Source organism: Salvelinus namaycush, chromosome 19, assembly GCF_016432855.1.
Source record: "Salvelinus namaycush isolate Seneca chromosome 19, SaNama_1.0, whole genome shotgun sequence".
NCBI classification, from domain to species: domain Eukaryota; kingdom Metazoa; phylum Chordata; class Actinopteri; order Salmoniformes; family Salmonidae; genus Salvelinus; species Salvelinus namaycush.
This window is the reverse complement of record NC_052325.1, coordinates 40,623,184-40,637,700: the sequence shown is the minus strand read 5'-3', so window position 1 is coordinate 40,637,700 and position 14,517 is coordinate 40,623,184. Positions and strand designations below refer to the sequence as shown.

The following is a 14,517-nucleotide window of genomic DNA, read 5'->3' as shown; positions in this document are numbered from 1 at the left end:
GGTTTCCTGTCTGCGGGACCTTTGGATTGATTCTTTGATTTAAATAGATACCAAATACCATTTCAAGCAATCAAACATTATGTGAATTAGGCTATTAGTGTTGTTAACCCAATGCAACATGTTGTTGGCAGTAGAGACTTCATCGTTGCATTTATTGATTCACAGAATACGTATTTTCTGTAAGTATTGAAGTTTTGTTATTTTTACTGTAGCCTACAAAATTACATTTTATGAATGACGTGTTTTCATCTTTCAGCATTCAGACAATGTCATAAGGCGGCTACAGAAGAAATGTTCGTTTGGAATACAGCCCAGTGATCCATTTATATATTAAGTCTAGACTGTCAATTAGATATTACAAGACATGTGGGTATTCTTGTTTGATTGAATACTAATACATATTTGCAACATTTGTTGTAACATTGTTACTAGGATTCCAATTAGAATATCTTAGTCTTGGCTGTAGAAAGCAGGCCAAAGTTGTAGCCTGGATATAGGCTACACCTTTACTTCTGCAGCTTTTTGAAGTCAATAGCCTACTCATCCATCATAATGACTGGATTATCGTGGAGGTCAGATATCATGGATAAAATGTAGTCATACAATTTGGTAGTAATTTACCTCTAGAGATATAGGTGTGATTTAGGGTTGGGGTCAATTCGAAGTCAGGCAATTCAATAAGTGATTTGAATTTTAAAACCCGAAAATGGAAGAATCTTGAACATACAGCGCTTATCTTTTTGAGCTTATTGAACAGTATTTGAAAGTAGATGGCCTTCCATTATTTAATTGGAATTTCAGTTTACTTCCTGAATAGACTGCCTTGTGTTAAAATTGAACCAAACCCTTCAGTGGGGCATTCGTAACAGTAAATGAGTTGCAGGGCAGGCGCCAGAACGAATCAGTTGGATGGACATTTGATTTCTATAGGCAGGCATGTATTTTTCAAGTGACCTCTTATGTGTGGCTCTTGCACATTTTTTTTATGGGTGTTATAGTAAAGACTCAAAGCAGCTCTTGAGTTTCAAGTTTGGGGAAGCTTACACTTTATCCTACCATTTATACCTATCTGCATGCCAGTTATGCGCATTTTTGTGGAACAGTTTCATTTCATTAATAACATTTTCCTTTCTCAAAATCATTGTCACGTGGTTAATCATAAAAATATGAATTAAAATGATACAAATCTGAAGGTTAAAATTCAACTAATGCAAGAGCACCAGCCTCTACCATATTGATACACACTGGTCCATTGGCGCCAAAATAAATGAGCGCATTGAACTCAGAGATAGCCTATAGCCCAGGCCAATACAGCAGTAGGCCTATAACTTACATAGTCAACTAAGTAAAATACACAGGCCTAAAGCAGACAAATGAAAACAGTAGAAAATATCCTGATGAAAATTAAGGGTCTTTCAATCGCATTAATCTCTATACTCAGCCTGTCTGCCTCCCTTTCTGTCTCTTTTCTTGAGCTATCGCTATGTGAAGTGCTACATTGTATCAACCAGCCTATATTTTGTCCCTCAGAGTTTCCCGCGCCAGTGAGCTCGGGACAGACAGCTGTTTTTTTTGCGATGAATATAAAGAGACTTCATTGACTTACTGTGTGAGTTGAAGAAAACATTCATGAGAAGCAAAGCTTATTAGTTATGGACGTGGTGAGTTAATTAAGACAATCAGAAACCAAATCAAAACTCGTAAATTATGGTTATGAATAAACCCTTCAAACAACATTTCCACTCCGAGAATGAGAATGGTAACATTAAATGACTGTCATTAATACATGTATTAACATAAATTAGTGTAACCAAATGATGGAGATTAATGGTACATTTAGTAAGCCTACTGGTGACATATGTAAATGGTGAATTGATCAAAAATAAACAATCAAGGGGCAAACAATTCACACAATGAATGCTCAAGAATTGGTAGGAGACAGCTGAGCCAATTCTGGAGAGCTGAGTGCATGCAATCTGGAGAGAGACAGGCCATATCTTCACCACATAACCCTCCCCTCCTTCTTGTCTCAACATTTAAAATTAAACTCAAGACACATTGTCTTCACACATTAGAGATGTTTTTCACTGACAACTCAATAATCAGCTAGCCATATTGCCACGCACACTGCCCAAATTGAAGGCTTCCCAAATAGGTATAGACCTATGCACTTGTGGTTTGAAACAATAGATAGCAAAAAAATCTATTTGTATTTAAAAAAAATGTCTCCCCAATTTTGATCTTGCTTCATCGCTGTAACTTGCCTCATCGCTGGGCCTCATCGCTGGAACTCTTGTAACTCCCCAATAGGTGAAGGTCAAGTCATGCGTTCTCTGAAACATGACCTGCCAAACCGCGCTTCTTAACACCCGCCCGCTTAGCCCGGAAGCCAGCCGCACCAATCTGTCGGCAGAAACACCATTCACCTGACAACTGAGGTCAGCCTGCAGGTGCCCAGCCCACCACAAGGAGTCGCTAGAGCGCAATAAGCCAAGTAAAGCCCACCCGGCCAAACCCTCCCCTTACCCAGACGATGCTGGGCGGATCGTGTGCCTCCCTATGGGACTCCCGATCACGGTCGGTTGTGATACAGCCTGGGATTGAACCCTGGTCTGTAGTGACGCCTTTAGCACTGCAATGCAGTGCCTTAGACCGCTGTGCCACTCGGGAGGCCCCACAGCTATATAAGAAGCTAATGATCCTCCATGGCTAAGTCATGCTCTCTGGTGAAGTATTTTTAATTATTTTATTTAGACAGGAGTAATTATATAATTTTGCCTGAAACCAGAGATCTGTAGGCCTATATAATGCCATTCCATTTTCTGCGTTCCGTCCATTATTATGAGCCATTCTCCCCTCAGCAGCCTCCACTGGTGTACATATATCTTATGCCCATAGAAACGCATTGGGCTCAGTCTGGACAGATTTTACGAAACAGCGCCCCTCTGTTTTACTATAATATATTCTGTAGCCCATGTATCTGATGCTGTCTGGCCAGAAAAAGTATGACATGCCATACTCTTTTTGTCCAGACAGCATCAGATACATGGTCTACAAATACTGAGACAGAGGGGCGCTGTTTCGCTCGCTCCGATGCTTTATCTGAGATTGACGCTTCTTTCTGTCGGCGCCCGTCTCTGTCAAATAAATTATCAATATTTCCGTATTTTATTTGGGCAGGCAAGGAGGTACAGTAGGGTGGCCACGCCTCCTAATGCCCACCCATAACGCCAGCCCTAAGGAGTAGTAGCCTACAGTGGGTTGGTTCTAAAATAGGTCAACAAGTTACGTCTCACTTAGCCTATTTGTTATGGACATGGTGTCTTTAGATCAGTTCAGATGTATAAAACAACAGATGAGACTCAATATGTTCCCTCTAGCCTCTATCTGTTAGTTGCTGAGTGAAAGGAGTGTGTCCTTGGCTTTCCACCACATCACACCCTGTGGGTTGTCTCTCACTTTATAATGGTCTTAATCAATAGAGTGGTACTATATTTACATTACACCAGGGTTGACCAACCCTCTTCCTAGAGATTTACCGTCCTGTAGGTTTTAAGTCCAACTCTAATAAAGCATAGCCTTGTATGACCATGCTGATCTCGCGAGATTACATAAATGTCTTTCGCTACAATTTCAACTGTTTTACTGAGTTACAGTTCGTATAAGGAAATCAGTCAATTGAAATTAATTAATTAGGCCCTAATCTATGGATTTCACATGACTGGGCAGGAGGCGCAGCCATGGGTGGGCCTGGGAGAGCATAGGCCCACCCACTGGGGAACCAGGCCCAGCGAATCAGAATTAGTTTTTCCCCACAAAAGGGCTTTATTACAGACAGAAATAATCCTCAGTTTCATCATCTGTCCAGGTGGCTGGTCCCGCAAGTGATGAAGCCGGATGTGAAGTCCTGGGCTGGCGTGGTTACACGTGACATGGTTACACGTGGCGTGGTTACACATGGACATAATGCAAAATTCTCTAAAATGACATTGGAGGTGGCTTATGGTAGAGAAATTATCAATAAATTATCTGGCAACAGCTCTGGTGGACATTCCTGCAGTCAGCATGCCAATTGTATGCTCCCTCAAAACTTGAGACATCTATGGTATTGTGTTATGTAACAAAACTGCACATTTTATTAACCCCAGCACAAGGTGCACCTTTGTAATGATCATTATGTTTAATTAGCTTCTTGATATGCACACCTATCAGGTGGATGGATTATCTTGGCAAAGAAGGAATGCTCACTTAACAGGGATGTAAACAAATTTATGCACAAAATTTGAGAGAAATAAGCTTTTTGTGAGTATATACAATTTCGGGGATATTTTGTTTCAGCTCATGAAACATGGGACCAACACTTCACATGTTGCATTTATATTTTTGTTCAGTATATATATATATATACACTGCTCAAAAAAATAAAGGGAACACTTAAACAACACAATGTAACTCCAAGTCAATCACACTTCTGTGAAATCAAACTGTCCACTTAGGAAGCAACACTGATTGACAATAAATTTCACATGCTGTTGTGCAAATGGAATAGACAAAAGGTGGAAATTATAGGCAATTAGCAAGACACCCCCAAAAAAGGAGTGATTCTGCAGGTGGTGACCACAGACCACTTCTCAGTTCCTATGCTTCCTGGCTGATGTTTTGGTCACTTTTGAATGCTGGCGGTGCTCTCACTCTAGTGGTAGCATGAGACGGAGTCTACAACCCACACAAGTGGCTCAGGTAGTGCAGTTCATCCAGGATGGCACATCAATGCGAGCTGTGGCAAAAAGGTTTGCTGTGTCTGTCAGCATAGTGTCCAGAGCATGGAGGCGCTACTAGGAGACAGGCCAGTACATCAGGAGACGTGGAGGAGGCCGTAGGAGGGCAACAACCCAGCAGCAGGACCGCTACCTCCGCCTTTGTGCAAGGAGGTGCACTGCCAGAGCCCTGCAAAATGACCTCCAGCAGGCCACAAATGTGCATGTGTCTGCATATGGTCTCACAAGGGGTCTGAGGATCTCATCTCGGTACCTATTGGCAGTCAGGCTACCTCTGGCGAGCACATGGAGGGCTGTGCGGCCCCACAAAGAAATGCCACCCCACACCATGACTGACCCATCGCCAAACCGGTCATGCTGGAGGATGTTGCAGGCAGCAGAACGTTCTCCGCGGCGTCTCCAGACTCTGTCACGTCTGTCACATGTGCTCATGTGCTCAGTGTGAACCTGCTTTCATCTGTGAAGAGCACAGGGCGCCAGTGGCGAATTTGCCAATCTTGGTGTTCTCTGGCAAATGCCAAACGTCCTGCACGGTGTTGGGCTGTAAGCACAACCCCCACCTGTGGACGTCGGGCCCTCATACCACCCTCATGGAGTCTGTTTCTGACCGTTTGAGCAGACACATGCACATTTGTGGCCTGCTGGAGGTCATTTTGCAGGGCGCTGGCAGTGCACCTCCTTGCACAAAGGCGGAGGTAGCGGTCCTGCTGCTGGGTTGTTGCCCTCCTACGGCCTCCTCCACGTCTCCTGATGTACTGGCCTGTCTCCTGGTAGCGCCTCCATGCTCTGGACACTACGCTGACAGACACAGCAAACCTTTTTGCCACAGCTCGCATTGATGTGCCATCCTGGATGAACTGCACTACCTGAGCCACTTGTGTGGGTTGTAGACTCCGTCTCATGCTACCACTAGAGTGAGAGCACCGCCAGCATTCAAAAGTGACCAAAACATCAGCCAGGAAGCATAGGAACTGAGAAGTGGTCTGTGGTCACCACCTGCAGAATCACTCCTTTTTTGGGGGTGTCTTGCTAATTGCCTATAATTTCCACCTTTTGTCTATTCCATTTGCACAACAGCATGTGAAATTTATTGTCAATCAGTGTTGCTTCCTAAGTGGACAGTTTGATTTCACAGAAGTGTGATTGACTTGGAGTTACATTGTGTTGTTTAAGTGTTCCCTTTATTTTTTTGAGCAGTGTATATACGCTCACCAGATCAGGATGCAGACGTGCGATAGAACAGCAAAATATACTGCAATTATTTTTTACCACGCTGCTCACCTCCGTTTAGTCAACAAAACAAAAACAATTACAAATGCACCTGGGGCGACCAGTGGCGCTGTTTCACCTTTTGCCGATCTCAGCTTTAACTAGTTGAATCAGGTATGTTGGGTTAGGGTTTGACTGAACCTACAGGACAGTAGATCTCCAGGATGAGGTTTTGGCAGCCCTGCATACACTAAAGAAGTGTTTCCAATAGATATGACACTAAAGTGTTCCCTCATGTACTTTAGTAGCACAGCAACCCATTGGATTGGAGCGATTGACAGATTTAAGAGTATCAGCCCTATAGTCCATCCGGATAATCATTTCCTGTATCCTGAAGGCCCAACGCTGGATGATTTGTGCTGATTTCTCATATTCTGAAAATTTAGAAAGATTGGACTCAAAGTGCTCTCTGTCATAATTGCTGACATCAGGTCCCTGTACACGAGAGAAGTTCAGTTGGCTTCTGGATTGTACTCAAGTACTTCAGATAACTGTGTTTGTGATCTAAGAATAAACCAGTCAGAAATGGTAGAGAACATTAGACCTTAATTGACCCTTCAATAAGCCCCACCCCCCTTGGTTACTGTTGCAACCTCGGACAACATTTTCCCAGGAAGCCCAATTCCCCCTTCTAACCACTGGCGAAGTCCCCTTACAATGATCTCAAACTGTGTTTTTAATACACAATGAAATTAAACACAGACTACCCCTGGTATGTTGTGGTGGACTGTCATTACAGTTGCTACACAGGAACCTGGTAAAATGAAGGTTGTAGTGTGGCTAGCCACTGGATGGCTCTGAATGCACTGTCAGCATGCAGCCAAAGTTACTAACCACTTTTGGAGCTAAGTAGTGCTCTTAAATAATATCCTGATGTCGACAGCAGATTGTTGTTTTCATAACATTCTAACATACATTTAGAAAAAACAAGTTATATTAACTGGCTAGCTAGCGTTAGCAATGTTGGGTGGTCAATAAGACTGAGAACTAGCTAGCTAACTAGCTGAGCTAGCAAACAATGTAACAAAAGTATACTTTTGGATTCTAAAAATACTAAATCAACAGGCTCTGCATTTCAGGAATCACAGTAGCAAGTACCCCTGTTGCACTGTTCAATTATTTAGTCATTTAAACAACTAGTTTTTGGATGAAAACTCTTTGATTTTGTAATGCCTCAGTGGCTTTGATGTGATTCAAACGTAAACTTGCCAGAGGTTTTGGACTTGATGACAGTTGCTATCCATTCAAGATCTGTGATTGGTTGCCCAAAATTATTTGGCAAGGCTTAGCAAAGGGTCAATTGCCATTGTTTGAGCAGCCTTGCTTGATGAGTAGAAGCCTATGGATACTGTAACTGTCACAGTGCCTGAGCTGTCAACTGATGTAACACTTTTGGCCCTGTGGGTAAAGCACCAAAGCTCTGGTGAGGTCAATAATGTTTGATGTTGTTTAGACAAGTGTTTCAGTTGAATTGTGTGCTGTAATGAAGGGAGAGTCTAGAGGCGAAAGAAACGCACACCTATTTAGGCGAGGTGCTGGCTAGCGGAGTCGAACACTTCAAAAATGAAAGGAGAGCCGCACACTCTAGTAATGAAGGAGAGACCTTGTTGCAGTGCACTGCTCAACAGACAGGAAATATGAATCTGTGCAGATGGTTGGACTAATGACCCAGCCGCTTCAGAGGGGACCGCTAGTGTCACCTCCAGCCTAGTTGGTGGCACCAGACCCAAACATAGCACTCGACAGTACCAAGCAGATGGTCGAGCAGAGACGCAGCAGACATGATCAGATTTTTTGTTAGCAGAAATTACCATCAAATTAAATATGGTGAAGGTAGTGTAAGTAAGGTTCCATGCCCAGTGTTACTAGGTGTTGGTGTCTTGGATATCAAGCAGAGTCATGGAGTTTTTGAAATACATGATTAGATTTAGATCTGAATACCTTATCACCAAAATCTATACATGGGTATACATTTGTATGGTTTGGGAAAGTCCTTTGCGACTGATGACAACATTGCACACAAGGGAGTCTTTCTTTTATTGGACTGTCATTCTCGAAGCCTTTTGGGGGTAGTGTCCAACCTTAGATAACCTACACATCTGGTTAAGCTTTGTAGGCCTACTTATGACAGTTCAACCAAAAGTTACTTTGACATTTTCGGTAACATACTGTACTTTTGTTTTTGTTTACGGTAACTTACAGGTAACCTGCTGCCAGTAAGTTCCTGTAAAAACAAAAATATTACCATTTTTATAATGTAGGTATGGACACCTTGGCTTGTTTTTGAATGAGGCAACAGTTAGCCCAGGGCAGGCTAGTCATCTACTGTGATGGACATAGACAGAGAGCAGAGATGATGCTGGTAGTACAAAGACAACACTACTACACTGCCCTATGCTGCAGGAGAATGATATGGACATGAGATCAGTCAGGTGTCGTGGGGAGGAGCCTAGAAGGGTGTTACAAGAATCACCCATTGGCACGTGGCCTTGAGCATATTGGAGAATGCGGGTAAACAAAAACGCAATGACATGCACGCACAAATACACATGCAAAAACACACAAACATGCGCATGCTCACACACACACACACACACACACACACACACACAGGGGGTTTCTGTTTACATGTATTATTTTTGCGTGGTTAGATGATCGAGTTTCTAGAAACTTAATGCACCACAGAACAGTCTAATACTAGATTTTGTGTGTAAGACACAAAATATTTGATAGTCTATTATGTCATTATGGCCTCCTTGCATCACCAAAATAAAAATGTAAGACTTTGGCATCATAGATATTATTTCTTTACAATAATGCAAATGTTTCAGTCACACAAGCCTTACTGTACATCATTAAATTGGATTGGAGATTGACATTTTTAGAAGGAAAATATAGCATGCTCTATTTGAGTTGTGATCTAATCAATCACTATCTTGCCGGAGTTGTTGTCAGGTAGCTATGTAATGGTTCATATTACGAGTAATGTCTCCATTTTGTTGTCTTCTGACTGACAGCTGCTTCTTATAGAACTGTCTTGTCTGGAAGCTCCTTTGTCATTTGACATGCACACGGTTTCATACAGGCTGAATTGAATGCAGCTTGTTGCCTCTGACTGTAAGCCTATAATTCCAGTCAGAGAAAGTCATATTCCAGAGGAAATTGTGTTTTTCATGTTGAATACTAGTGAGGCATTCATTTAATTCCATTGAGATTTCTGTTCCCACAAACATTCTCATTGGACTGAAATCTATCTGCCTGGTCCAGGCAAAGCAGCCAATAACACCAGAGAGGATATGCAGACTCTGAGGGAGGAATTAGCTTGCTGCTTTCCTCTGAACTGGAAAAATACCAAGTCATCATCAACAGCTATGTTCCATACAAAATGTTCAGGTAACTGCACAAATAATGGAAACACTTGAGTAAATGAGGGATACAAAGTATATTGAAAGCAATTGCTTCCTGTCACGTCTGCTCCTTCTCCCTCTAAGGCACCCAGGCTGCTCATTATGGCGCACACCTGTCACCATCGTTACGCGCACCTGCGCCTCAGACTCACCTGGACTCCATCATCTCCCTGATTACCTTCCCTATATATGTCACTCCCTTTGGTACCTTCCCCAGGCATTATTGTTTCTGTTTCCTGTCTGCGTTTCTTGTTTTGTTCATTAAATTATGCACTCTCTGAACTTGCTACCCAGCGCACTCATTACACTTCCACACAGGTGTGGCTCCTGAGTTAATTAAGCAATTAACATCCCATCAGGCTTAGGGTCATGTATAAAAATGCTGGACAGGCCATTATTTTGGCTACCATGGCTATGCCCCCATAGGATAACAATGCCCCCATCCCCAGGGCACGAGTGGTCACTGAATGGTTTGATGAGCAAATGATGTAAACCATATGCCCTGGCTGTCTCAGTCACCAGATCTCAGCCCAACTGAACATTTATGGGAGATTCTGGAGCGGTACCTGAGACAGCATTTTCTACAACCATCAACAAAACACCAAATGAGGGAATTTCTCTGGAAGAATGGTGCCACATCCCTCCAATAGAGTTCCAGCCACTTGTAGAATCTATGCCAATGTGCACTGAAGCTGTTCTGGCTCAACACCCTATTAAAACACTTTGTTGGTGTTTCCTTTATTTTGGCAGTTACCTGTACATGTTCAAAGGAAGTAAGCGGTGGAAGCTGTATGGTGGAATCACTAAATTCAACAAGTCTTGTTCTCTTCAGTGCCATTGTCCCAATGTTCAATCTTAACATTCCATAAGTGAAGCTTACTTTTGTACGGTTGTTAAAGTTCTCCATCTAACCATGTTTTTTTGGTTTTGCTCTCATCTCTATGTAGCGGGATGATGTCCCTGTGTGAACCACGCTCAATCTCCCCTCCGCTGGTTTGAGTTCCTGCTCTCTGTCAGGGGCCCGCCTGCTGATTCCTCCCCGACACCACGTCACGTAGAGGGCGATGCGGCGGTTTGTCTACTGTAAGGTGGTGCTGACCACTTCGCTGGTCTGGGTGCTGGTGGATGTCTTCCTGTTGCTCTACTTCAGTGAATGTAACAAATGTGACGACAGGAAGGATCACTCAATGCTGCCTGCTCTGAGAGGTGAGCCCTGAATTGAATCAACTTTATTAATCCCACAGGGGGAAATTGGATTTGTCACCAGCAAGACACAATAATGCATACTTCAGACACACACAGACAGAGCACTGATGGCTGGTGAAACAAGCACAACTCATAACTTCTATAGAAGCCAATGGATTCAATAGAATAGACTTTCCTCTGTAGATATGGGTTGGTGGCCCTGCGAAGCAGTCACCATGACAGATTTGCCAACTCCACACAGTAGTCCAATACAAATGAACACTATTCTTGTGTTATTACATTGCTATTACTTTGGGGAAAAGTTTGGAGAACAAATACCACAGTAAACTTCAAAGAAAAGCAATGGAGTTACAATGTTAAATCTCAGACTGAGTGTACAATTAAGATACATTTTTTCCCTTGAGAGTATAAACCATGGTTAAGACTCAGATCCATGGTTCAGGGCTGTTTCTAGCATTTTCTTAGCTAATTTCCTGCAGTTCAACACATTTTGACATGGGATGGAGTGGAGTTTTTTCAGTTCTAAAGTAAATGTTCTGCCATTCTACACATTTTGCCATGACTTATGTTATGTTCATATGATATCTGAGTGAGAGTAACTAACAAAATCATTATGGGACCCCTGGAGGTCAGGGCCCTTGGGCAGGTGCCTTGCATGTAATTCGGCCATGATTATTACAAGGTTTAGATAGCTGGGTAGACTAACTTATAAAATGTTAGCTGACATGGACTAATTGAGTGACTGTCAGTACCTGACATAACAAGAGGAAAACTGATGATGCACTACCAAATTTTGAAATTGCTCGTTGTGTATTCTACTATCCTCACTAACAGTACGTTGAGGCCCTTACTTCCTGGTTGGGGGTCCCATAATGGTGGCAGCGGTTCCCTAAGTGTATGTTTATGTCACTTGTGCCTAGAAACAGCACTGCCCTAGTTAATCAAACTTATCCACAGGAGTGTTCTTTCCTTCTTTGGCCCAGCATTTCCTTACATGCCCTTTCCAGTAAGCAAGTTGTAGAGAGAAACTCCAGAAAGAAGCTAAAAATCTATGTGGCCTTCTGGATTCCAGACTAATTTCCATCACAACAGTGCCTGACGTTACATACGATTTACTTATGCTCTTAGTTTAATTTAAATGGTGTTAGCCGATTTGATACATGTGCTCGGCCTTGAGTTCTTTTCAGACTCTAAATATATCAGTGTAAGCTTTTGGGGGAATGGATGGCTTAGTGCTTTGGCAGTCTGTCACCCATTCTCTGATTCACTGTTGCTTTAAGAGTCTCCAATGAACATCTTCAAGTTGATTTGGTTGGCTAATGGTCTTTGATCTTTTTATCACAATGTTAATTTTATTTAGCTTAGGCCTTTTTTGCCATTCTTAAAAGGAATAGTTCACCAATATGTAATTTTGTAATTTGATTGAATCCCTTTAACCCAGTACATTTATGACTAGTAGATTGAAATACTACAGTTTGTGTGTAGTATTGTATATTTGATATTTCCTCGTTATGTTGATCACAACTTATTTATCTCATGATCACGACATAACAAAAGTTGCTTTGTCGTTATCACAAGATAATTACTTTATGATCATGACACAACAAAAGATGTTCCCTTTCAGTCAGTCAACTTTAGTACAAAATGCTATGGGGAGTCGCACTCTCGCGACTTTGGTTGAAAGATCTACATGCCTTGTCATGCCTGACAAATCCACACCTCGCTGGAAGCCCCGCCTTCCACAGTTGATAAGTGCGAGGCTCTGATTAATTCCTTTAATTATTCCGCTCTTCCCCTCAGTGTGAACAGGAATGATTCACGCTACTAAAACAAACAATTGGAAAAGGAGACTGTCTTAGGTTGTGCCAACTAAACTGTCCCATAGTGGTAGAGCGTGCTCACCCTCTGGACGTTGTGCTAAAGGTTGTACTTGTTCTCATACATTTTCTAATCACAAACAATTAATTATTCTTCAATTTGCTGTTGCAATGAGTAAAATGTCTAAGAAAACGACCAAGACGACGATGGCTAAGCCGGGTTCGGGGTCGAAATCATGCCCCCAGTCATCGGTTGTCGTGGAAATTACCACTAAGGACTCCAAGTCAAAGTTAAATAAACAGATCTTTATTATCACGGTCAGAGAGGTTACAATAAACTTAATACTCAAACTACAAGTCTGTCAGAAGCTTTGAAGGGATGCTCTCCCTTCAGCACTCTTTATACTCATGCACAAACTAGGCATCTTTGCTCTCAGGGTGCAATAAGCTGATCATGACCTTGCACACAGTTTCTAGGCGTTGGGTCAAAGTAACAATGTGTTCCCTTCTTTCTGTTCTTCTATCAGTCCCATCCCTGAGAGCAGTCACAGAACATCCTAACACAATAACATGAAACAATACGGTATATGTAGTCACGCATTTGCAGTGACACAGAGGACACTAAAAATGTCTTTCCTTTCCTGGATGCCGGTACCTCAGCTGGGACCGATGTGCAGGAAGCGGAGATGGATTGGATGGTCGGAGCAAATGCCTTGTCTGCCTGGGCGTGGGGTTTGCGGTGGCTGCCTTGGTGTGGGGTTTGCGGTGGCTGCCTGGGCGTGGGGTTTGCGGTGGCTGCCTGGGCGTGGGGTTTGCGGTGGCTGCCTGGGCGTGGGGTATGCAGTGGCTGCCTGGCTCCTGTGCGCTCTGTCGCCAGTTACGGGAGGCTACTCGAGGTGCACAGGGTTTGCGTGCACCTTTGATGAAAAAGCAGCCCCCCGAGCACTTGGCTGGAGTAACCCCCGGAGCGAGGGGCCTTGGTACGGGTCTGAGTGACCAGTGCTCCCCTCCGCAAAAACAGTACTGTGACAACAGTGCCTCCACGTTTGTTAAACGGGGTACTACATCAGCCATTGCCAGAGCCCCCTGTGTCCGTAAAGGAGGGGGGCTTCATGCAGGCTATACAGTTACCCTCGTTCCAGTGTTCACAGGGTTCAAGGGTTATATCAATCTCCCCAGGGTGAGCGTAACAAGTTGGGTCACTGTCCACAAGGGGGTGCACCTCCCGCATAGGTGGCTCATTACTGGGATTCATTGCGGATTCCTGCCTTTACCTCACAATTTTTTAATTTTTTTATTTATTTCACCTTTATTTAACCAGGTAGGCTAGTTGAGAACAAGTTCTCATTTACAACTGCGACCTGGCCAAGATAAAGCATAGCAGTGTGAACAGACAACACAGAGTTACACATGGAGTAAACAATAAACAAGTCAATAACACAGTAGGGGGAAAAAATGAGTCTATATACATTGTGTGCAAGAGGCATGAGGAGGTAGGCAATAAATAGGCCATAGGAGCGAATAATTACAATTTAGCAGATTAACACTGGAGTGATAAATCATCAGATGATCATGTGCAAGTAGAGATACTGGTGTGCAAAAGAGCAGAAAAGTAAATAAATAAAAACAGTAAGGGGATGAGGTAGGTAAATTGGGTGGGCTGTTTACAGATGGACTATGTACAGCTGCAGCGATCGGTTAGCTGCTCAGATAGCAGATGTTTAAAGTTGGTGAGGGAAATAAAAGTCTCCAACTTCAGCGATTTTTGCAATTCGTTCCAGTCACAGGCAGCAGAGAACTGGAAGGAAAGGCGGCCAAATGAGGTGTTGGCTTTTGGGATGATCAGTGAGATATACCTGCTGGAGCGTGTGCTACGGGTGGGTGTTGTTATCATGACCAGTGAACTGAGATAAGGCGGAGCTTTACCTAGCATGGACTTATAGATGACCTGGAGCCAGTGGGTCTGGCGACGAATATGTAGCGAGGGCCAGCCGACTAGAGCATACAGGTCGCAGTGGTGGGTGGTATAAGGTGTTTTAG

General features: G+C 43.1%; 1 protein-coding gene across 2 annotated transcripts in view; it reads left to right on the top strand.

Annotated features, from left to right (window-relative positions):
- The first annotated feature begins 10,518 nt into the window (after nt 1–10,518).
- The window catches only part of LOC120063846 (polypeptide N-acetylgalactosaminyltransferase 13-like), a 49,525-nt gene continuing 45,526 nt past the window's right edge, over nt 10,519–14,517 (top strand). For both annotated transcript variants that reach the window (XM_039014161.1, XM_039014160.1), the window contains exon 1: nt 10,519–10,660. In XM_039014161.1, the coding sequence (XP_038870089.1) occupies nt 10,519–10,660 (142 nt within the window). The remainder of the gene's footprint in view (nt 10,661–14,517) is intronic.